This window comes from Capricornis sumatraensis, chromosome X (assembly GCF_032405125.1).
Source record: "Capricornis sumatraensis isolate serow.1 chromosome X, serow.2, whole genome shotgun sequence".
NCBI lineage: Eukaryota > Metazoa > Chordata > Mammalia > Artiodactyla > Bovidae > Capricornis > Capricornis sumatraensis.
This window is the reverse complement of record NC_091092.1, coordinates 100,406,134-100,431,460: the sequence shown is the minus strand read 5'-3', so window position 1 is coordinate 100,431,460 and position 25,327 is coordinate 100,406,134. Positions and strand designations below refer to the sequence as shown.

General features: G+C 39.9%; 1 protein-coding gene across 1 annotated transcript in view; it reads left to right on the top strand.

The window, feature by feature from the left end:
• Positions 1-1,048: 1,048 nt before the first annotated feature.
• Positions 1,049-25,327, top strand: part of MAOA (monoamine oxidase A) — a 79,889-nt gene continuing 55,610 nt past the window's right edge. The window contains exons 1-2 of the mRNA XM_068962044.1: positions 1,049-1,121; positions 18,030-18,124. Of these exons, the coding sequence (XP_068818145.1) occupies positions 1,049-1,121; positions 18,030-18,124 (168 nt within the window). The remainder of the gene's footprint in view (positions 1,122-18,029; positions 18,125-25,327) is intronic.

The window sequence follows — 25,327 nt, the reverse complement described above, 5'->3', positions numbered from 1 at the left end:
CACAGCGGCGGACGCCAGATAACACCCGAGGCTGCAGCGCGCCCTCCCAACTCATCCCGGGTTTTGGCTTAAGAACTGACAACAGGTCTCAGGGTTGGCATCTGGGGCTTTGGCACCCGCGGCCTGAACGACAGGGTCCATATGTCTGCCCTCCGCCCGACCACCACAGACGAGGCAGCCTTGGCCTCTAACCCGGGCCCCAGCAACCCCCGGGTATCCGCACAAGAATCTGTCCCGCCCGCAAGGTCTCCCCGATTGCCCCTACATGCCACTTTGCACTCAGCACCGGGCTCCACCCGGATATCAATAGGAGAAACTCCTAGACCCACTAACACCTTCAGAGGGTCGGTGCAGGGGTCCATCTCACCCGTGAAGCCCTCCTTTATCAAAATATCGGCACCAGCACCTCCACCACCCAATGACACTCCCCCAGTGTCACTACTTGGATTAACCTCGCCCTCGATATCCGGCTCCCCCTTGGGTTCGGTGCAAGGACCACCTACACCCAGTAACTCCCCCCGACTCTCAGGACAAGAGTCCAGCCGTGTCTCCATGCCCAACTTCCAGCAGTTATCTGCAAAAAGATCTGCCCCACTCTCAGCCTTGTCCCAAGAGTCGCTAGAAGGGTCTGCCCCGCCCTCGGTGGTCAGGTTTCCTGAGAGTTTGGCGCGAGGATCTATAGCGATTTCGGACTCCTCCCGAGTGTCGATTCGAGGGTCCCCTCCGCCCTCAGATCTTAGCACCCCTCGGAGTTCGATACCAGAACCTCTTACTCCCGTGAACTCTCAAGTGTCCACACAAGAGTCCACTCAGCTCTCAGAGCAAAGTTACCCCGAAAGATTAGTAGAAGGATCGGCTCAACCCCCGAATTCCCCCGGGGTACCAGTACCAGGGGTGGCTCCGCCCTCGGCGCCCAGCTCCGCCCAGGAATCGGTGGAGGAATCGACTCCGCCCTCGGGCTCCCCCCCGAGACTCGGTAGAAAAGTCCGCTCCGCCCTCGGCCAGACCCACTCCTGTACCCACGCCCCGGGAGAGCCGCAACCAGAGCATGGAGAGTCTGCAGAAGACGAGTGACGCGGGCCAGATGTTCGACGTAGTCGTGATAGGAGGCGGCATCTCAGGTCAGTGTGGACCGTAGCACTAGCCTGAGGGACCCTGGCCGGCCCAGTGTGGGGGACTTGCAGTCTGAAAGTGGCGTTTGGGGGCGGAGGTTGGTGGGGGGGGGGGGGGTCTCCCTTGTGCATGCGAGATTGCTGCAGCTGCCGGGCCCCCGATCCTGCGAGGAGGGAATGGGATTGAGCCGGTGGTGTGACCTGGGGGAGGCAGGCACAATAATTTTTACTACTACTACGAAATACTAATATTTAATTAGCTCTTGCCGTGCAGTTGCATTTAGCAGTTTACGTGTATTTTCTCAGTCCTCAGCGGTCCTGTGAGGTGGGTACTCTATTCGTCCCTATTTTACAAAACCTAGAAACGGAGGAAACTCGGCGAAGTCACCTCACCCAGCTGGGAAAGTGACAATGGTTTTCTCTCACGTGAGACCCTTACTCCTAATTCCGGCGGTGGTTGTTCTGCCTTACTGATTTCACGCCCTTTGCCCCAAACAGAACATCAGTTTATGGATTTTTGTAGTATCGAGGTAGTAATAGTGTTGTTCCAGTCCTGCTATTCTCCAGGCTCTTTTCCTTAGAAAATCTGGTAACTGGAGAAGAAGGAGGAAGAATCTTTTAGGAAAAGATTTCTTTCTTTTTTTTAAGGTGGGGGCAGGCGGAGAAAGGTGGGCTCTTAGTTTTAACAGACTCCACCCCCCCTCTTTTTTTTTTTTTTTTTTAAGAACTCGTAGAAAGTGTAGGGCATTTATTGCTCAAAGGGAATCCCTCTGTGAAGCAGGGGCTGCGGGCAGATGAGGGAATGCCCTGTTTGTGTCTTTCTCCACCGCCTGAATCTTGCCCTGTTATGAGGCAGCTGGCAAGCCTATGTTCCTCTAGTCTCGGTTTGGGTTTGTAGCTGACCAACTGAGTGGTGTAGGAAGTTTCCTCGGATCTTCCTGGAAACCTCATCATGACTGACACATCAAATTGTCACTTATGATGTCATAATTGGTAAAATGTTTGAAACTTAAGAATTGTGTTTCACATCTAGATAGAGCCCCACACTAGTCTGTCCACGACCTAAGAGGATGTTAATCATTTCTGAAATATACCTGCAGGATCTAATTTAGAAGGAGGGAGAAATGAGGTGGGAGGGAGTTAGTAGGGTGCCTCCAAGTAGCCATTTTTATGTATAATCCTTTTGAGGAGACTCTGAACATGCTTACAGACGAATTTTGCTTGGAGATAGCTTTTGGCTTGGCCTGTTTCGGGTGACATTCTTAACCACCAGGGAAGAGACTGACTTGAGCTATTGCTCTAACAACTCCAGTAAGGGCCAGCAAAAACACACATGTATGTCAGACCATTAGGAAAGCAGATCTTGGTTGAGAGTATGAAAAAGTATTTCTCTTGTTCCCCTTCATTCATTTATTAGCTTATTTATTCATTCAACAAACACTTGTTGAGTGCCTGCAATGAAGTGGACTGGTGTTTCTAAAAGCCTGATTCTTGTATGCAAGCCTCCTAGATAAGCAATGTGATTGTTCATCACTGGAAAATAAAGTCGACGATAATGTGTTGTGTAAATTGACTAGCAGTTCCGTCTCCATTCCCCATCTCCATATCATTCATATTTCACAGTTTAGGGTTCTTACTGTGATTTTATGCCTGTCTTCTTGTTCTGGTATCCCTTAAGGAGCATTTTGTCTTTTACTTTTTCTCTGCCTGATGACTGGCTCTTCTCCCTTTCCATACTTTACTCGAAGTAGTTGGTCATGAACAGAATTGGATTTACCATGTAGCTGATGTAAGATTCTACAGCCTTAGAACTGCAGGTCCCTTCTGGTTCTCATCCTAAAAAAATAACCAATTTCATACTGAATCTTGTATTTGTAATTTTGCATTCTTTTTTTTCTTGAAGAGGTAACCAAATTATGTAAGCTTTAGGTTCCTCAAAATCTGGATCTTTCCATGGTCACTAAGAATTATTACTTTGTTCATTTCCACATGCAGGAAGAAGAGAGTATTTCTTGCACGGTAGTTCACACTCTTATTCCAGAACCCAACTTCCACTTCATCAGTGACAGTGGAAAAGGCACTGGGATTCCTTTAATATCATCTCTTATCAGTCAGATTTTATTTTAACACCAAAATTGACCGGAAACATTGCTTTCTGGCTGTGGTGTCTTGCCAGATGCTTCACAACTAAAATGAAAGTAGATGTAAGTCTAGCTCAGGATAAACCCTGCACACAGACGGGGTGTTTCCCAAGCACGTGAGAGGCGTTACTTTGCAATGGTTCTTGAGCTCTGAAATACATCATCTTTGTGTGTTCTTAGGAGTATCCCATGAGTTACTTAACAGTTCCCACATCAGTTTTAAATGCTTTTGGGTATTTCTTAAAACTCTTGTCAGAACTGGCACATTTTAGTGTGCCACATATATACATACTTATAATATATGGCCAATACTTTGCATCTGCTGTGTTGTTCCTGTTCTATAATAAAATAGTTCTCCAAAGCATACAAATCCTAAATTCTTCAAAAGCAATCCATATGCACGGAATTATCTTTCAGTTTTTGTAACTATCTCTGCACAAAGAACAGCAACATCTTAACGTATCTCCCCTTTGTCATTAAAAATCATAGAACAGAGCATGTCTTACAGCCACAAGATCCCTTTTTCCTCCCACTCACCAATTAAATTTTATGTATTTAATTGAGAAGGGGCAACCCTTCCTACTCATTTGTAAGTAGTGTTATGGTATCTTCAATATGCTCTGGCCCTTCATCCATCATCTGTCATCCATCACCAAGTCCTTTCTGGAACTTCTTTCAAGCTTTTTGTGACATCATCAGATCCTGAATTTTTATTCTACACTGATTGCTCCTTTTCTAGTCCTTTCATTGGGCCCATATTCTTGCAACTTTCTGGTTTTGAAATGGCCTCAAGGTTCAGTTATCCATCACTTTGGGGCTCATATGCATTCTCCCCCTCTCTTTTCATTCCAATACCTCACCTTTTGCTTCACACAAAGCTCTGAAGTGTCTAGTTTAAATCCTTTGCTTTGTCCCAACTCCTGTACCATAGCTTGTCTGCTCTTGGATATTTATATTTCAAAATGGACTGTCTTATTCTTACTTCATATTCAACATGTTCCAAAGCCTCCTTGTCCTCCAACCCAGCTTCTCTTACTCACTTCCTCGACTCTGTTCTTGGCACCATATCCTTTCCATCATTTTGGGCACTCCTTCTGTTTTATCTTCTATAGCCAGTCAGCAGATCCTTCTAACTCCTTCTTGGAGCTCCTTCCTCTCTTGTATGTCTGCCATCCCCAGGAAGGACCCTTAGCCCCTTCGACTAACCAGGTTTTAACCATCTTCCTAATGACCACCCTTTGGGGTCTCCCTTCATATCCATCCCTTGGTTTTTTTTAAGTTTTTTTAAGACTTGATTTTTTAAAAATACTTCTTTCATCACCTTGTTCTGCTCAAGACATTCAGTGGTCTGTTGCCAGCCTCTCAAGCTCCCCTCCCCACCCCACACATGTATCTAGTCTCACCTTGTTGGAGAAATAGCATTTCCCACCATCCCTAACATGGCTTTAGGCACACTGCCGTCTTGTCTTCGGTGCTATCCCATGTTGATTTTGTTCCTCTGGTCCTTCCCTGTTTTTGTTTTTCTTAACACAGAAGTGCTTCTCTCTGAACATTTGCATCCTATCCATTCTTCAATACCTGATTAAAGCCCTTTGCTTGATCCTTTTGCCTCTCGTTGACTTTTCTCTCATGTGGAGCTTGTAATCTATATCTGACCATTTGAACTTATTTTATGTCCTATGTCTTGATGTTATTTTAAGGATAGCAGTTGAGTCACTGACTTACATGCGAGTTCTTACTCACAAACCAACACTGACTTTACATGCTAGTTCTTACGAACCAACACAGATAAAGCAAATGACAGAAATCCAGTGGTGTAAGATTTTAAAATCTGCCCCTGGGGATTTCTGAATTACATCTCTTTAGGAAGAGAAAATAAAAGGGAAAGAGAGAAAAAAAAATCCCAACTCCAGGGGACAGTGAATACCTCAGAGTCTTTGGGCCAGAGGAGTTTTTAAAAGACAATCTAGTCCAGTCCCCTAAGATTTTAATCATCTCCACAGCATCTCCTGGCTATAACTTTGAACAAACACATCTAGGAAAAGAGAATGCTGTACCCCTGAAAGCAGCTCATTCTGAGCAGGAGTGGCTCTGGGGCCTGGAAACTCGTTCAAGCATTTTGGGAGCCGCTGCCATATGCCTACCAGATCACAAGGGCTAGAGGTAGATAAAGAGGAATAACAAGTGTCCCAGCTCACACAGTGCCCCACCCTCTTGTGAGCAGTAACCAGGTGAGAAAATAATTGACATTCATACAATGAGAGAAATATTAATATTATGAATCTGAACAAAACGCCAGGACCTTGAGAGATAAGTAGGATTTTTAACAGGTAGAGATAAGAGAATAGAAAAAAGACATACCAGAGAGTCCAAAGGAGTACAGATACAGAGTCGGGAAGCCCTAGGCCACATATGAGCAGTGTTTAATTTAAACCCATAACATGAGTTCCAGGGAAGGAAAACAGTTGCCGGCTGTGCCTCTAGTGATGTGATCCTGGTAGTCGCTGAGGTCACCCTAGTGTGTCACGTCTGCCCCTTGGTTAGCCAGGACACAGTGAAAGCACTTTCATCATAACACTGGATAGTCCTGGGTGATTAGTCTTTCCATGTTTTGTTTTGTTTTGTTAGATTAAATTTCAAGTGTCTTGTAGAGAGAGGTATTTCTAAATAGTGACTAAGCAACAAACCTCCCTATCTTTATATCCACAAGCCGAGCTCCACTAAAAGACTTGAGAACACTAGCCACTCAGAATGTTGTGCTGTGTAAGAGCCGCAAGGATGGAATCTTTTTTATCACTGGAGACAGAAAGTCGTTTCGCAAGAAGATTGACTAATGTTCTGAATCCTGCCAGCAAGTCCACAACATACCACAGTTTCCCTTTTTGTTGAACTACACCACCATGAAGAATCATTTCTGCTAGCAGCGTTTTAGGCATTTTAACCCAGAACTTGGCAGCACATACTGTATGGTTTTGTAGTGATTAAGAAAAGCTTACAGTAAAAAATATGTCACTAAGTTTCCATGCCTTGGTTATTTAGATACTCTGTGGTTCACTGCAACTTAAGCATTCATTTTTTGCCTCTCAGGACCACTTCTTTGCCCCTATTTTTTTTTCTCTAAGCTAGGATTCTTTGACTTTATTAACTTTTGATGGTGAACAAAGAATACAAGAATTAAATTTATTTGATTCTGATTTTTTGATGTCTTTATGGTTGAATGAGCTTTGGGGTTTATCTGACATTTAATGGGCAGTTTTAGCATTTGACCAATACTAATTTATATGAATCTATACATAATTCTTGGCTATTTAGCAATAGATCTAAGGACTTCCCTGGTGGTTTAGTGGTTAAGACTGTGCTTCCACTGCAGGGGGCATGGGTTTGATCCCTGGTTGGGGAACTAAGATCCCACATGCTGTGACATTGCCAAAAAGGAAAAACAAACAAGCAAAAAACCCAAGCAAACATAAAACAATAGATCTAAGTATAATATAATTATAGAAGTATAGTATAACTATAGTATAATTGGATCACAGAGACCAATATTTGAGAAAAGGAAATGTGGAAGTCTGTTATTGGCAAATATCGGGTCATGCAGCCTTTGTGCAGGTGTGACATACACATAGTTTACATATGATAAATCTGGCCAGTATTTAAATGGAGGTATACTCCCCAAAACTGAGGTAATATTGCAGTTTCATATCACATACAGGGGTTTGCAAGAGTGTAGGCATCCAATCGGCACTGGTTTGAAAACAACACTTGCATGTATGAAGTGAAGTGAAGTTGCTTTAGTTGTGTCTGACTCTGCGACCCCATGGACTATAGCCTGCCAGGCTCCTCCATCCATGGAATTTTCTAGGCAAGGTACTAGAGTAGGTTGCCATTTCCTTCTCCAGAGGATCTTCCTGGCCCAGGGATCGAACCTGGTTATCCTGCATTGCAGGCAGACTTTACCGTCTGAGCCACCAGGGAATTCCTTGCGTGTATGAGATAGATGGATTTCATAATATCAGTTACTTTTCATTTTAAATTCAAGTGTTTAGAAGTGCATAAAATGAATCAAAAGAAGTCAAGTTACATTTTAAATGCTGTAAGTGTTTGAGACAAGTTGATTATTTGGACTGCTTTATCCTTTTATTTGAAAAATGTTTTGCAGTTTTACCAGCAATTTGTGTTTTCCTTTGGATGATCTGTTTTTTATTCTCTTGTCATCTAGCCTTATGAATTAAAGCAGCTTAACATCTTTGAATCACAGTTCTGTCATCTGTAAAATTAGAGGTTGTATTAAGTTATACATGATCTATCTTCCAGTATCTTTTTCAATATAGTTGGTTCAAGGGTCTGTCTTCAGCTTTCTCTTTTGGACCCCGTCTTCAAAGCTTTTTATTTCTTCCTTCCATGTTGTATTTTGGAAATGGTTTTCATCATCCTTCATATTGATATCCTACTCTAACTTAAATCAGTATTTGGGTTTTTCTTCCAGATACTCATTCACCCTGTCCATCACCAACTCCCAGAGCTTGCTCAAACTCATGTCCATGGAGTCAGTGATGCCATCCAACCATCTTACCCTGTAACACCCGCTTTTCCTCTTGCCTTCAGTCTTTCCCAGCATCAGGGTCTTTTCCAATGAGTCAGTTCTTTGCATCAGGTGGCCAGAGTATTGGAGTTTCAGCTCCAGCATCAGTCCTTCCAGTGAATATTCAGGACTGATTTCCTTTAGGATTGGCTGGTTTGATATCCTTTCAGTCCAAGGGATTCTCAAGAGTCTTCTCCAACACCACAGTTCAAAAGCATCAATTCTTCGGCACACAGCTTTCTTTATGGTCCAATTCTCACATCCATACATGACACTGGAAAAACCATAGCTTTGACTAGATGGACCTTTGTTGGCAAAGTAATGTCTCTGCTTTTTAATATGCTGCCTAGGTTGGTCATAGCTTTTCTCCCAAAGAGCAAGCATCTTTTAATTTCATGGCTGCAGTCACCATCTGCAGAGATTTTGGAACCCAAGAAAATAAAGTCTTTCACTGTTTCCATTGTTTCTCCATCTATTTGCCATGAAGTGATGGGACTGAATGCCATGATCTTACTTTTCTGAATGTTGAGGTTTAAGCCAACTTTTTCCACTCTCCTCTTTCACTTTCACTAAGAGGCTCTTTAGTTCGTCACTCTCTGCCATAAGGGTGGTGTCATCTGCATATCTGAGGTTATTGACATTTCTCCTGGCAATCTTGATTCCAGCTGTGGTTCATCCAAATAGAACAGTGAACCTGCCTATTTTGAAAAGAAAGAACTTGGGGAGAGAACATTGGTGAAGAAAATGGAAGGCTGTGGTGGTCAATGTGATTTTTAAATACTAATATTGGTATTTACAGATTTTATGTATTGAATTGAAACCATCAGTGTTAAATATACATTTCAATTTAATATGCATTTGTAATAACAAATAAGGTCATTGGTCATTGAAGGCATCTGACAAAATTCAGACCCAAATGGAAGAGTTAAGTTATGTTAGTCCATTTATCTATCCAGTGACCATGTGAGGCTTAGGACCCCTCTATGTAGCAGGGGTTACAACTATGAACCTGAGGTGCCCTTGATGTTTGAGGCTAGTTCAGTGGTGACACAAAAAGGAGAAGGAAATGACAGGCAGGGAAGTGTTTCATGGTGGAAATAATGCTTGACAGAAGTGCTGTGGATCTTGGATGAATTCTAAATGTAACAAGAATGACCTTTCAGGTGACTTTTTTTTCAGATTAAATTAATTAACTGTTCAATTCAGTTCAGTTCAGTTGCTCAGTCGTGTCCGACTCTGTTAGCTGTGGCCTAAGTTAAAAACCTTTTTTTCTTGCATGTCTGCATGTATTCTTCACTCATTTATTTATTTATTCAGTAAATATTGATTGAATGCTCAATGTGTGCTTTGAACAAAATTTATGGTTTTAGCTTTTTTCTTTCTTTGGGAATATTGCTTCTAAAACTTCAGTATGAACTGATGTTTGACTGTACTTTTTTCCTTGTAGTATTCGATCCAAGAGTCCAAAAGTGCCATTATGTAAGAATTCATTGGTCAGAGAACATTCACTGAATAATAGAAAATTAATAAAATATTTAATATGTGATGTACACTATACACATTCATAGGTGTTGATGAACGTCAAAGTTGAAGAAAAATCCCACTTTAAGAAATAAACAGGAAGAACTAGGAGAGCCAGCAGAACATAAACAATAGCTACACTAAAGCTTTGCTTCAACCCTTAGCTTGTGCTCTAGGCGTTGTTCACTTGGGACCCTGCTTAGGTGAGTTTATTACTAAATATTTGCCAATATTTTAAGAAATGAGACCAGATTTCCCAAAGTGTATTTTTTTAGATGTCTTTTTTTTTTAGGCAAAAGGTGGAGAAATGCTAAGTTAAATGAGTCTCTTCACTGCAGGACTTATCAGAGCCTTTAGTATGCTAGCATGCATCATACATTTCCCAGAAGGAGAAACAGCATATGTCCCAACTTCCATGACCACTGATACTTTACCCCAGAGCATCTTGAAGACTAGTATTCCATAAAACATTTTGGAAATTGTTGCCTAACCACAGTGCATCCTAGTATGCAGAATCTGAGTACAGCAGTGTGGAGTGCCCCTGAGTGTATTTTCAGTTTCAGTGAAAGAATGGGGCAAATAATGAATTAAAGGGTAATTGCATTCCCTAAGTTGGATGAGATCCATTTATCTAAAAGTGAAGATGAATGCTGAACTATAATCAAATAAATTAGGACTGTCTAGACAACCAGTCTGTCGAATTGAGGGCAAATTAAAGTTAATTGCTAGTTTTTATCTATTTATCATTTGAGACCGTTCTGTCTTTTTAGCTTATCAAAGGGATTAGGAGATTTGGCATTTTCAAAAGCAGATAATTATTTCTCTGAAAGGAAGCACAAAATGCAGGTAGATATAGACAGATAGGTAGGTAGATAGATAACAAGAATGGTTTTATCATGTGTATGTATGTAGAAAATGTACTAGTAAAGAATCTCCTAACTTACCAGGGCATAAAGGTTTAAATGACCAGGCACTCTATCCTTGTCAGTCTTTCTTAGTTGCTTGAGATAAATATAATCTAAGTAGCTTTGGAAACTTACCTGTTGCCCTCATACAGGTGAGCACGGTTTTGTTTTCTTGGTATGTAGTTCTTCTGTTCATTGCAACAAGCATTTGAGCACCTGCAACACGGCAGGCTCCATTCCAGGGATGCAAAGGTGTATAACACATATTAGACACTAGTCAAGAGGCAGATCTCTGGGCAGGAGGTTATGTTGCCTTGGACGAGGGCAAAAGGCCACAGTGGTTTGGACAAGAGTGGCTATGCCTTGTAGTGATGGGAAGCAGCAGATGTATAGAGTGCGCCAGGTGGTGATGTGTGCTAAGAAGAACAGTACAGCAGGGTAACAGATTGTGAGAGATGATTATATCACTTGTCCATATTGAAAGTGGGGTCACTGGACATGTTTCATGAGGAATATGCTACATTTCAAGGTTTATTCTAATCATTTGTTGTAGAAGGAAAATCAATAATTGAACTGGAAAGGGTAGCACAAGTCAAATGGACAAATTTCATCTTTTCCTAATGTGAATGTACTTGAAGAAGTAAGGTAAAAGAAAGGGCCCTTGGCGAGGAGGTAGAGAAGGCAGGTATGAAGCTAGGTTCCACAGTTACAGATTTATAGCCCAGGAGGGAAAGGGCCATTTCCTCAAAGGCTTTGTTGCTGATATTAATTCCTTCTCCAGGTGTGCTCTGTGGCTTAAATCATTTCCTATTCCATTTCTATGGGGAGGAGCCATCTCAGGACATCAGAAGCACTGCTGAATCTGTGGAAGCACAGTTTCCATGGGCAGTGGCTGTAAGAAGCTGGAGGTTGGTTTTAGGTTGCTATGGCAACACCGATGCTGGCTGCATACATCATCTCACCCAGGCTTTCCTGATCTAATAACCAGGATTAACAATTGCCTGAACTCTCATATGAGGTGTGCTTTTAGCAGACTTGAGTTTTTTTTAAGCCTCTCTAATAAATCCATTAACCTATTTTATTTTGGTTTCTCTAAAACCCAAATGGTTGAAGAGAGAGAAACCAGAAAAGAAATTATATTGTTTTAAGCTCATCATCCTTATTTAAAATATTTAATTGCAAAGTGATTAAAGATTCTCTTCTACTATTTTCCCTTTTTTGGGGGTTTTTGCATTTTGAAACTGATCAGATCCTTATATACCTAATAGGACTTTAACAAACTTTTGTGCGTTTAGCTTCTCCACAGAAGACCACTGTCACAGAAAACCTACTACTGTCACAGAAAACCACTGCACATTTGGGAGTCTGAGTCTCTTTCCCTCCTAATGAACTTGGTCTGCCACGATTTGGGAGAGGAAGAGCTCTTGGTGCAGGTGCAGAAATATTTTACCAGTGCCCCCCTTAGATCTCTTTCTTCAGACATGCCCATGGGAGGTTCACAGGCTAGACACTACGACACTTAAGAGTCTAGCATACCAATGAATCTCATACACTTGCAAGTTCAATAGATTGTCTCTGCAAGACTTGTTTTTCCTTCCCATCTCTGACTGGAGTCCAGGAGTCTATAGGTCTTACAGCATGTGTTGGAGCCAGCTTCTACTGTCTTGAAAGGACTGAGCCTGATCAAACATATGTCTTCCCAGTTTCACATTCAGTGATATCACAACGGTATCTTGTAATCACACTGGTGATTCCAAATCAGCCACAAGAGTGTATACATATCATGGAGATACAAATGTTGCAAATCAAGTGTCCTCTCCATGGCCTGAGGCCAGGGATGGTTGTTAACCATTTACTAGCCTACCACTATTAAAACCCTTTCCCCTATCTTGAAGGTGGGGAGGGGTGCCCGGAGAGGTGGGGAGGAAGCTGGCTTCTTTTATTGCCCTAGATTTCATGTGGCCATTAAATTATAGAAAATGTATGACAGGAAGAGCTACCATGCACAATACTCTTAACTTTGGCTAATCTGTGTATCTCTGGAACAAAATGAAATAGGTTTAATATGACATTTTCTATAACAAATATGTAAATTAAAAATTTGATTTTAAAATTTATTTTTAGTAGCTACATTGTATTTGATAACTTACCTTCAGACTTAAAAATCTTTTCTTTCCTAACAACTTTATCCCATTTATCAAAAAAAAAAAAACCCCAACTTCTATTTATTGATTTTGAAATATATGTCAAAAGCCCTTAAACTAATCTGTGGAGTTGACATTTGAGAGACGATTTTTTTTCCCATAGGTGATTATTGAATTTTGTAGTGATGAGGGGAGGGTAGAAATCATAGTGATTACACAGAATAAGGACAAAAAAGAATTAAGAAATATAACTGAATAATTATACCTTGAAGCAGGCATTATTTTAGTGTGTGTTTTTTTCCCATTCAAATCAAGAGGGTAGTTGATACATTAGGAAAAGCCCTTTTGGACCACAAGTGTTTGCCTGTGCTTTATTTATGACTTAACCGAGTTATTTATTCAAAATTAGCTATTAGTTATTATTCAAAAGTAAATGTTCTAATGGCATCTTGACTGTATTTTCATATTCTGTATTTTCTAGTTTTAAATTATCATGGAAGTTCTTTATCAGAGTCTTCTTCACAGTAAATATATAAACTGAAACATTCACTCCCCATCCCCAGTTTATTCAGCATCTTAGAAAGCGTATTTTTTAAAATGACTTAAATCTTTCCCTTTAAAATTCCAAGGCCTTGTTTTACCTAAAGCTTTACTTTCATTTTGGGTTTGAAGGATTCATTAACAAAAGAAACCACTTGTTATACATGAATAAAGAATTTCAATTTTTAATAGAAGTTTGTTTAACTTAATTTCAATATACAGTCATTTAAAGGAAAGGTATAGAAACAATAGAGAGAAATAACAGTGTATACATCACCAAATTGGGCTGAAACCTGCATCTAGATTTGAACAGCACCGGGAAGCTCCACGCAACAGCAATCTGGAGTCCCAGTTGGGAAAAAGGCCCAAGCAGATGCCTCCATCCCACTGGCGAGACTTTAGATTGCTGCTTTGGGGGTCCTGCTTATAACCCTAGGCCACAAACTGGTATTATCATCAGTTTGCATGCAAAAATGCAGCTCTATTTTTTTTTAACTTTTACAATGCTGTTTGTTTCATCTTGTGAGTCACAAGATTCCTTAAATCCTGGGGGCCTGGCTAGGTCCCTAGGGGCTTAAGGAATTCTAAGACCTCCTCTCTTTCTTATCTATAAAGTGCCGCTTAACTTGCTGATAATAATTGGTGTGCTTATAGGCAAACATGTAGTCCAAGCAGGATCAGAAATTGATCAGAGGCCTGCTCCCCTACTTCTGAAGCCTGAACAAGACTGCTTCCATTTTAATTTCCCTAACAGACCTTTTGAAAACCACTTTTTCTGGAATCCCTTTGAAAGGTTTTAAACATGTTATTTATTTCTCTAAGAGCTCAAACTTTTTTGGCCCTTACTGAGATAGGGCCAATCATTTTCCTGTAATGAAACCTTCCCCCCACCCCCAAGCTTTTTAATTTTGTTTATATCCTTAAATGCCAAAGTGCAAAATGACCTTTGTTACTGGCATGCTCATTTGTCCTGGCTCAGCTAGCCCTGCTTCCTCAACCTCCTTTAGCCGCTGGAGTAGTGTTTATTTACTACTGTCACTGAACCCCACTCATCAAGCTTGTTTAGAATTACACATTAGATTCTACTTTATTGAGGCTCCAGCTTTATAAGTTAGGGTGCAAGAAATAAAAATTTTCACTTGTTAGGAGACTTTGTTGTGGACATATCAGGCACTTGGTTTCCTTATCGGGAATATGGGGATAATAAAATCTATTCTGAAGAAAGACTGAGAGGCAATACGAAAGGCACCTGAAATTGATCTGTAGGATGTGAAGCACTAAACCAACTGTCAGGCTGCCTCTGGGGGCACAATTGTTACAGGGCCCAACAGCTGCTGGAATTCAGAGCCACCTCTGCCTCTCCTTAGGCAGCATGCGGAGGGCAAGTTCCTCCTCCCTTAGAAGAGCAGCTAATCAAGTAATTCTAGCAAACCCAAGGGTTTTTTTTTTATCAATCTAATTGGTTTATGGTTAGATTGATTAAGGGGAACTGGGAAGAAATTAAACTTTTTCATCTGAGTTTCTCTGCTTTTCAATATAGAACAGTGCTTTGAGCCTAAAAAATGTTCATATCTTTTGACCTAGTAATCTCCCTTCTAGGACGTAATCCTACAGAAATAAACATAACAAAGATTTATGCATAAGTGCTTTTCATCACACCTTCATCCTTTTTCTTTTCTTATGATGGTCAGCAGAAGAGGCCTTTGGCTCTGTCCCAGAAAACACATTGCACCAAAGTTTGCAGACATTGGCTCACATTTATTTAAACTGTCATGGGATGCCTTTTTTTGTGAGCAGATTCTAAATATTTGCTGCATACCTAAATCTTGGATGGATGTCAGTAATGCAACGGTACATTGTACTTGAAGTAGTCAAAGGTGCATACAAACATTAGCAGAGAGTAGCGCTGGATATTATGGTTTAGCCTGCATTTTAGATCTTGTATACACAAACTCATCCTTGATTCTGGGTATGTATATTTTACACCATTCTCTGTATCAACAAAATACCATGTCAGTCTGGGTCCTCTGAGAACAGACATTAAAACAGAACTAGCCATGTTTAGAAGTTTATTAGAGGAAAAGCTGGTGAAGGATAAAGGGGGAGAGAGAGCAGGAGCAGGCAAGTTGTTTTTTAAAAAATGAAAGAAACCAGGTACTCCTGTATGATTTCCTACAATCTAGATTTTGTTGATTGCATCCCAGTGATATTATTTAACATGTTCTTCTGGCCCCTAAGTGTCATATCTAGAGTCTAGATCACATTAGAGTTTAGTTTGGTTGCTCTTTCCCGTTCTCCCCTCCCTTCCTTCCTTCCTTTCTTCCTAGTTACTTCATACATGGTGGTATGCACTTCCTTTAAGAGACTGCTAATGTCTGGTTATCTCTCTCTTGTGTGTGTCATGTTAGCATCTGTTGACAATCATTGCACTATATCTATTAATTCCTTAAAGGTTGCAAAATGCTGATATTCTAATTATTCCTGTCTTCACTTATGAGCTAGCATACTTTCATACAGTGAAATCTCCCTTTGTTAGCTACCTGGTTACTTTGAGGTTCAGTGTAAAATGGGAAGATAGGATGAATGCCGAATTCTTTTTTTTTTTTTAATAACTTGATTCCTTAGTATTTTCCAAAGGTGATCAATGAGAGTTTTTATTTATTTATTATTATTATGAGTGAATTCAAGCCATTACAGCTGGGGGGTTGTTGTTATGGCCATGCTGCACAGCTTGCTAGGATCTCAGTTACCCAACAAGGGATTAAACCTGGGGCGCTGCAGTGAAAGCCCAGATTCCTAACCACTAGGCCACCAGGGAACTCCCTGCAGTTGTTTTTATTTGATACTCAAACTGTTCCATCTTTGGCCAGTGGGAGTTCTTATAGATAGATTTCTGAGCCATTTTTTCCTGATCCTGGTGGTCTCTGTTAGCCTCCTTGCTCTCTGTTATGATTTGATGTTCCAGACCCATCTTGTACATTTCCTGCCCCAGATTTCTACTTAGTCTCATTGTTCTTACATCTGAATTTCCTTATTCCTAGGCCTCAAATCCTGGATCACAGTGATAGCAGCCTGATTACTCATTTGCTTTGTTTCACATTACATACATAATGGCCTCAAAATAACAATTCTAAACCTAGCACCCACAAAATGATTACTGATTAAAATGTTTGCAATTCTTTTCTGTTTTTAGCATATATACCATTAGAAATGAACTGTCAAGTTACTGGGCTGTAAAATCACTAAGAACATTTCCTCTTAACCACTTGTACACATATTTAGATATCATTTTACTAATCTTATCTCTGGTGTCATTCTTATTTCTTTTTCACCCTAATATTCTGACATTTTTTTTTCTCCTTGAAGTATATTTATGTAGTCTGCTTCATGTTTTTTTTTTTTAAATAGAGGAGTATAAAGATGACTAGGTATAAGACAGAAATTGAAGTACAAAAAAGGTAGATTTAAAAATGTGTATACATGCCCTTTTTTCCTTACTCTGTGAGCTGAGAGGTCTTAGAAACATGATTCTCTAGTAGCAGCGGGCATGCTTAGAGCCCAGATCTTGGTTTCTAAACCTGTTCTCTAATAAAAGGAACCAGTGCTCACTGGAGAAATAACTGATTGTAGGGCTGGGCAGAGAAAGATGAGCCTGGTACATCTTGTGATACTAGAAAGTAATGAAGTCCTCATTTACATACATACACACAAAATGCTAAGTGGCCAAAGCTGAAACAATTTGAGCAACAAAATAAGTAACATAATATTGGATTATACCCGAAAGTATAAAACTACTGTCTATGAATCCATAAGGATTTAAGTAAATGGTTAAATAAATAAATAATTGGGGGAGAAGAGACAAATGTCCTGTGCAGATGAATTTCAAATAATTTATGCCCTCGGAGAAGGGCATGGCAACCCACTCCAGTATTCTTGCCTGGGGAATCCCCATGGACAGAAGAGCTTGACGGGCTACAGTCCATGGGATCACAAAGAGTCAGACACGACTGAGTGACTAACACTTTCTACTTAAGAAGTAGAGAGTTATGTCCTACTTCCTTGAGGGTGGAGTGTACTTCTTAAGTGCAGACTTTCCATAGACTTCTTTCCAAAGAGTATAGCATGGGAGGAGAGAGAAAAGAATGGCTTTACAGTGGAGAAACCTGGCCGAACACTACCTCAGCCTCAGTGATCAAGATTAACATCAGTGATAAGTCATGTTCATAGCATGCACCCTTGATATAATGTTAATCTACAACATTTGCCTCTACTTTTCTGGTATTAACTATACTGGGTTTTTTTGTTTGTTTCTTTCATTTTGTTTGATTTGCTTTCTTACCACTTGGCTTGTGGAATCTTAGTTCCCCAACCAGGGATTGAACCTGGGCCACGGCAGTGCAACCAATGAGTCCTAACCACTGGACCACCAGAGAATTCCCTTACTATACCGTATTTAAAAATCTACTTTTTATGAAAGTTTTTATTTATGAGTGAAAGCCTGTACACAGCTTTGAGCAAATAAATAAAGTATGAAACGTGGTTCCTGCCTTTGGTAATTTTTAATCTAGTTGGGAAGACAAGATCTAGCTAGCATGTAATCCAGATATAAATAATCAGAGGTCATTACGGGGGGGGTTAAATTGAGTAAAGCACAGAGATACTGTGGGCTGGTGTAAGGCAGGGCGAGTTTCCAGGAAAACACTTCTGTTTATACAGTCAGGATTTCTAGAAGAGGGGAATGATAAGGGTTGATTGAGGGGGTCAATAGATTCTTTTGCATATGATTTGATTATCACCAAACCCCTATATATTTTTTTTTAATTATTACATTTTAACCAACCTTATGATAGATAATAAAATTAAATTATGATACATAATATAATATATTCTAGATTATAAAATTTGGGGTTCAGTAATCACAGTGAGGTGATTAGATAGAATCACAAAATTTATTAGATAGACAGGACAATCAATGAATTGTATATGATGTTCTGCGTTTATATTATATGTAGACCTGCTTAAATCTTCAGTGTTTCACATTTAGATGTTAATATGTTCTTCGACTTTTTTTTCCCCCCTTCTAGGATTATCTGCTGCCAAACTCTTAGCCGAACATGAAGTTAATGTTTTGGTTTTAGAAGCCCGGGAGAGAGTTGGAGGAAGAACATACACAGTGAGGGTAAATGATTTTGATACCTACATAAATACAAAATCTCACACAAACTAGAAGTGGGGTCATTGGAAATCCCAGAGCTGGGGGAAATCTCAAGAGTGTATGTAGTTAAGCCATTGATCCACCACAGTCCTAGACTATTTTATTAAATAAGTATCTATTCTTCTCAACAAACAACCAAGGAGTGTCAGCCTCTGACCTTCAGTAGCTTGCATTCTAGTGAAGAAAACAAACCTGGACAAATAATTTCAATACAGCATCATCATTTCCATACCAGAGACCTAAATGGAAGATACAGTATCTCAGGTGAGATAAGGTTTAGCTGGACTTGAAGTGACTATACGTTCACCACACGTGCACACACACACACGCACACACACACACACACACACACACACAAAATATAGATTCCTTGTTTATTTATCCAAGGACACACAACTTAAAAGAAGTGTGACCACAGAAAGCAGAGGCCAATGTAGCGTATTTCTGTGCAACTTTTTCCGTAGTCCTTGTTCTCCAAGAGGTGCACTGCTGACAGAGGCACTCTGCTCAGGTGGGTCAGTGAGACATAAGAAGGAATCCCAGTTCTTGCTACATCACAGCCTTTTAATACTTAGGCTTACATCACCATTTTGGGAAAAATGCAAGCTAACTGGTGTTTACAACTATTTAAAGAAATGGTTGCAGGTTGTTGGATCTGTGAGATCTGATGAAAGTATACAGGGAAGGATCTAGGGTGGGAAAGAAATGAAGACAAAGATGGAAGTTGGGAAACATGCAGATTTGAGGAGGGGGCCAGAGGCAGAGAAGCCAGAGAGGAGCAGTGGAGGCAGAGGAGGAAGACCAGATTGGGGCAGTGCCATGAAAATCAGTAAAGAGGATGGGATGATGAATGGAATCAAATGCCAGGGGCATTTGACACAGGATGAAGGCTGTTAAGAGGCCCTTGTATTTGGCTTTTAGAAGGTCATTAATGAGCCCCTTTGCTAGAGCACACAAATTGAGCATTAAAGGCTGAGGATTGGCAATAGGGACAAAACCAGACTGTTGAAGTGACTGGAAGGAGAGGAAGCATCTCATTAGAAGATGTATCAGACTTATAATAGAATGGCTTATGCAGTGATAATAACAATGATTTAAGCAATCCAAGCATTCAGTGCTTTTACATAAGAAGAAGTCTTATGGTAGTCCAGGCTGGTGCAGGGGTTCAGCTTTGTCAGCAAATTTTTAGGATCTTTCTGTCTTTCTGCCCAGCCATTCTTTTCCTGTTGGCTTCTTGCCTAGTGGTAACCAGATGGCTTCAGCATCTGGCAGCATCAGACCCTCACTCAAGGCAGGAAAAGGCGTGAAGAGGCAGCCCAAGTCTTATCTGCAACAAAACCTTTCTTTTTCCAGAAGACCCCGTGAGACATTTACTTTAGTCTCATTGGTTAGATTTGGGGCACACAGCTACCCTCAGCTGCCAGGGAGCCTGGGAAAGCAAGTATTTAAGATTTCCAGGCTGCATAATAGAAGCAGGCATGGGAAAAGGAACATACATGGGTATAAAATAGTCAACCAACATCTAAACAAGGATATTGTACCAGCTCTTTTCAGTCACACCAAGCCAAGCTCCCCTTCTGTCCATCACTTTCTGCCTTTTCAAATGTACAAGGATGTATCATAGCCCTATTTTTACTTTGCTCAGCTCTAAGAGTACCCTACAGCCTGCTACTCAAAGTATACCGTGAGCCACCTGCCTGGGAATCACCCTGGAGCTTGATAGACATGCAGAGTATCAGGCCCTGTCCTAGTCCTGCTGACTCTGCATTCTGACAAGATCCTTAGGGGACCCTACAGAAGTGCTGCTCTTTGCTGTAGGCTCACTTGCTTTAAATTAATGTGAATCTACATAAACTGCATTTGAAGCATTTGAGTACCTCCTCAGAGGGAGGCTATTGGTCTGGGAGTGAGGCGACTGGGGCTCTGACCCTTGTACTGGCCTGACACCCTGTCTTACCTTGGGTAAGTACTGTTAGCACCTTACATCTCCGTTTTCTCATCTGGGCAGTGAGATATAAATGGGCTTGACGCTCCCTCCAACTTCAGGTTCTAATTGAAGGTAGTGTGTTATAGTGCAAAAGAAGGATTGCATATTCTGCCTGTACCACCTTAATAGATATGATTCATCTGTCATTTTCCGAAGAATATTCCTTCATTTTGGAGATAGGTATTAAGTTGTCACTTTGCCCTACTTTGCTTATCTCTAAAACCTTTTGGTTATCAGATAAGAGCATCAGTCGTGTTGTGGATTTTTCAGTTCTCTTTTGGCAGAACTTAGTTTTGTTTTGTTTTGTTTTTAATTGAAGTATAGTTTCCCTGGTGGCTCAGATGGTAAAGAATTCGCCTGCAGTGTGGGAGACCTGGGGTCAATCCCTGGGTCAAGAAGATCTCCTGGAGAAGGGAATGGCTACCCACTCCAGGATTCTTGCCTGGAGAATTCCATGGACAGAGGAGCTTGGCAGGCTATAGTCCATGGGGTTGCAAAGAGTCAGACATGACTGAGCAACTAACACACACGTTGTTCATTTATAATATTATATTGTTTTAGGCTATAGCATAGTGATTCAGTATTTTTACAGATTATACTCCATTAAAAGTTAATATAAGATGATGGCTGTAATTCCTTGTGCTCCACAATATATCCTTGTTCCTTATCTATTTTATACATAGTACTTTGTACCTCTTATTCCTATGCCCCTATCTTGCCCCTCCTCCCTTCTCTCTTCTCTCTAGTAAATACCAGTTTGTTTTCTATACCTTTGAGTCTAGAAACAGTTTCTTTGTGCAAGGGAAATGAGAATTCCAACATGCTTAGCCCCATCTATGTTATTGCCCCAGGCTGCTTTTTCATGCTGCATCATTTATGTATATCAGTGGCATACATGAACTATTGTGTATTGAGTATGATATTAAAATTCCCTTATGGAATGTGAAAAATTAACTCTGAAAGGCTGAGAAACTAGGACCTGACATCTATAAGATTTCAAATGAATTCAAATGAATAGAAGGGGTAAAAAGGGCTTTGTAAAGCAGGCACAGAAATGGTATTTAATCAGAAACTGAATTGAATATTGTTACAGTTGCTTCTACTAGCATAATCAATTAGAGTGTGGGGAGGAAATGCCATAAAAATTACTCTGGATCTTTAACTACTGAAATATCAAATTTGATATTGTCCCTTGGCAGTGGTTCAGATATATCTTCTGTTCATTCAAAACGTCCTAGTTTGTGCTAGCATGATTCCCCCATAATTCTTCAGGACCAAATGAATGAAGTTGAAATGCCTGCAAGGCTACCACAGGGGTGGTGTATTAGTTTTCCTAATAGGTTGTGTGTTGGTGGCCTCTTCAAAGGCTGAGTTGTTGTTGTTCAGTCACTCAGTCGTGTCTGACTCTTTGCAACCCCATGGACTGCAGCACACCAGGCTTCCCTGTCCTTCACCATCTCCCAGAGCTTGCTCAAGCTCATGTCCCCATTGAGTCGGTGATGCCATCCAACCCTCTCCTCCTCTGTCATCCCCTTCTCCTCCTACCTTCAATCTTTCCCAGAGTAATGAGATCCAAACTGAGATCCTAAAGACTGAGGGGCAGCATAGCAGAATATGGTGTCATAGTTCTACTGTCTTCCTGCCGAAGCTGAGGCGTCTCCTTTCCAGTGTTTCCACTTTGTAAAGAAAGATTCTATGAAATGTCTCATTCTTTTTACTGCTTCACTTAGGATTATTTACTTTAAATAGTGTCAGTATTCTAAAGACATCCTGTTTAGAAACTCCCAAGTGTTCTCTTGCTGTCTTAGTTAAATGTATTGGACTACTGACTCCACTTTTGTTCTTCACATCTTAATAAGGATGTTGGAGACTGGAGAAGGTCTGGAGCACAACACCAGTAGTTGGTAAAAGGGAACATTAGGTTATATGAGGGACAGAAGTCAGAGGAATACTTCATTTCTGGTATTATGGCAGAATGACTGAGTGTCCCTCTTAAAATAAGTAAAATGCTGAATAAAATATATTGTGCTACCTTGAACTGAGAAAATTGCAGATCTCCTGGATGTTAAGCAGACATCTCAGACCTAACACATCCAAACTGAATTTCCTGTCTTCCTCATCAAGAACACTATTCCTGCCGCCTTCCCCATAAGGGAGAATGGCAACTCCCCCAAACACCTGGAATCATGTTTAACCCCATGAGGCCCTACATTCATTCTGTCAGGAAATTCTTTTGGCTCTGCCTTCAAAATATATCCAGAATTCAACCTTACCCTCCACTTCCAGGGCTACCACCTGGGAGCAGCCACAATCATCTCTAGAGAAAGTGAAAGTGTTAGTCTCTCAGTCGTGTCCAATTCTTTGGGATCCTGTGGACTGTGGCCCACCAGGCTCCTCTGTCCATGGGATTCTCCAGGCAAGAATACTGGAGTGGGTTGCCATTTCCTTCTCCAGGGGATCTTCCCGACCCAGGGATTGAACCCACGTCTCCTGCATTGCAGGCGGATTCTTTAGCGTCTGAGCCACCAGGGAAGATTACTGCAATAGCCTCTTAACTACTTTCTCAGCTTTTACCCTTGCCCCCTAAAATCTACTATTAGTGTGACAGCCAGAATGAGCTCTCAAACCTAAGTCAGATCTTGGCACTTCTCTGCTCTCAACCTTCCAAAGGCTCCCCTTTTCATTCATAGTAAAAGCTGATGTTCTTTCAATGCGTTGTGAGGTGTTCCATGACCTGTCCTCCCTGCCTTTGACTTCTCTAATCTCATCTCCAGTTCTCTTTCCTTTGCTCACTCTTTTCTAGACACACTAGTCTGTGTTTTGTGAACATACCAGGCACATTTCTGCCTTAGAATGTTCACACTGGCTCTTTCTTCTGCCAGGAATGTTCTTGTCCCAGATAGCCACATGGATAACTCCCTCACCTCCTTCAAGTCTTTATGAAAAGATCACCTTTTTTTGGAGGCCAATGTGTCGCTTGTATTTGAATCTGAAATCTTTCCTTTCTCTGCAGTTTCAATCTGTCTTGTCATTCTCTAGTTTTTTCTTTGTAAATGTTATCTACTTCTATGATATTTACTTATTATGGTTCTTGTTCATTTTCTGTCTCTTCCTACTAAATGAAAGCTCCTTGAGAGCAGAGATCTTTATTTTGTTCACTGATATAACAGAAGCATCTTGATCCATACGTACCTTGTAGGAACTCAAGATATAGTTATTGAATGAACTAATGAATCCCCAAAGCAAAGTAAAAACATGAAGCTTAGGAATTCAAAATTTGAACTCAAAATTTGACTTTCACCTTGAATGCCTACTGAACCCTGAAGACTTTGCAGTTCCACCGGGATGGATGTATGGCACGCAGAGAACAGGAGATAAAATCCTAACCCTGTCAAAGGTAGGAAGTTTAATAGGAAACACTCCAAATTGGAATTCCCTGTGCTATACTCTGGACATGAAAGTGAAATAAATCCTATTATTCAAAAAGGGATAAAAATAAACCTTGCCTTTTTCTGTGGCTTCCATCTAAATTCACACTACCTATGTGGCATGAAAAAAACCTTAGAATATATAAAGTACCAAGGATGCTGGCAGAAATAGACTCAATTTCTGTCCACCTAGGACAAATAACTTACACAGAAAAGGTTCTAAAGAAAACAAATGACTTACAGTCAAAAGTAACAGAGCCAAAAAAAAAGTGACAAAACATACAAGGAATCTAGGCACTAAAAGAAATGTCTAAAAGAGTAGGCCTAGTGTATAATTTCCAAACAAGTAGAAGAAAAATCTTAAAAAGAAAACAAAAGAAAACCCTTAATCCCAAAGAAGGAAAGAAATCAGGCAGGAAACTGTTAACAGTGGGATAAATGGAAAGCCATAATAAGTAAAATTAAGACATTTTAAAAGAAATAAAATATAAATGCGTTTAACTCAGTTAAAAGGGGGGAAATGTCAGAATAAAGAAAACTTTAACTGAAAGATAGAAAAAGAGATAGTATACAAATACTAATCTGAGCTTTTTTAACTAGATTAATACCAGACAAAATAAGATTTAAACAAAAAAATGTTTCATTGAATTAAGTATCAGTACAATAAGAGACCTGGAAGACCAAACAGTTCTAAACTTGTATATCCTGAATAATGTAGCCTCAAAATATAAAGCAAAAATTGATAGTAATCAAACATAAATGCCCAATAGACTAGGGGATTTTTAACATACTTTTCTAAATTAACAATAAATGAAGCAAACAAAGGCTGAACACAATTAATCTTTTTCTAATGGATTTATATAAAACATACATATTACTTAACAGAAGACTATATGTTCTTTTCATTCTGAAATGAAAAATCTTTGAAGATCAACCATGTGCTAGGTCATAAAGTAAACCTCAAGGATTGATACCATGAAATCCATTTTTTTTTTTACCACAATACAGTTATGACAGAAAGATAACTGAAAAGAATTCCAGCTATGGAAATGAAAACACAGCAAAACTTTTAGAAACATTGATTTAGACAGAAATTGTAATGGAAATTTGCAAACACTTAAAACTACACAGTAGTGGAAATACTAAAATAAAGTTGTGTAGTTAAAATCATATGAGAGGAAGATTCACAGCCTAAATATTTATCAGAAAAAGATAGAAGGCTCAATATGAATAAGCTAAGCATTCAAGAAATAGAAAATTGAGTGTGAAAAATCCAAAAAAAAAGGAAAAAGGAGCATAAATCAATGATATATAAAATAAATACTTGATAAAAATGATCAGTAATAGAAAGGTTGATTTTTTAAAGTCTTATTAAAAACTGACATGTTTGCTAAGTATTTTAAGAAAAAGGAAAAGGAGAGATCTCTAAACAAATAAAAGGGACGAAAATGAAGATATAACCACTGATGGAATAAACAGTAAATGAGAAGAGGAGGTCCTGAATTTTACAGCAATATTTTTGACACATATGAAATGTATATATTATGAGAAAATATAATTTATAAAAATTAACAGATTAAGAAATAGAAAATATGAGTAGTGCTTTAACCTCAAAATAAACTAAATCTGTAGTTTAAGTTTTTCCCACAAAGAAAACACTAAGCCTAGATAGCTCTACAGGCATGTCCTACCTACTGTTCAAAGAAGAGATTATTCTGTTTATATATGAACCCTTCTAAAGAACAGAAGAAA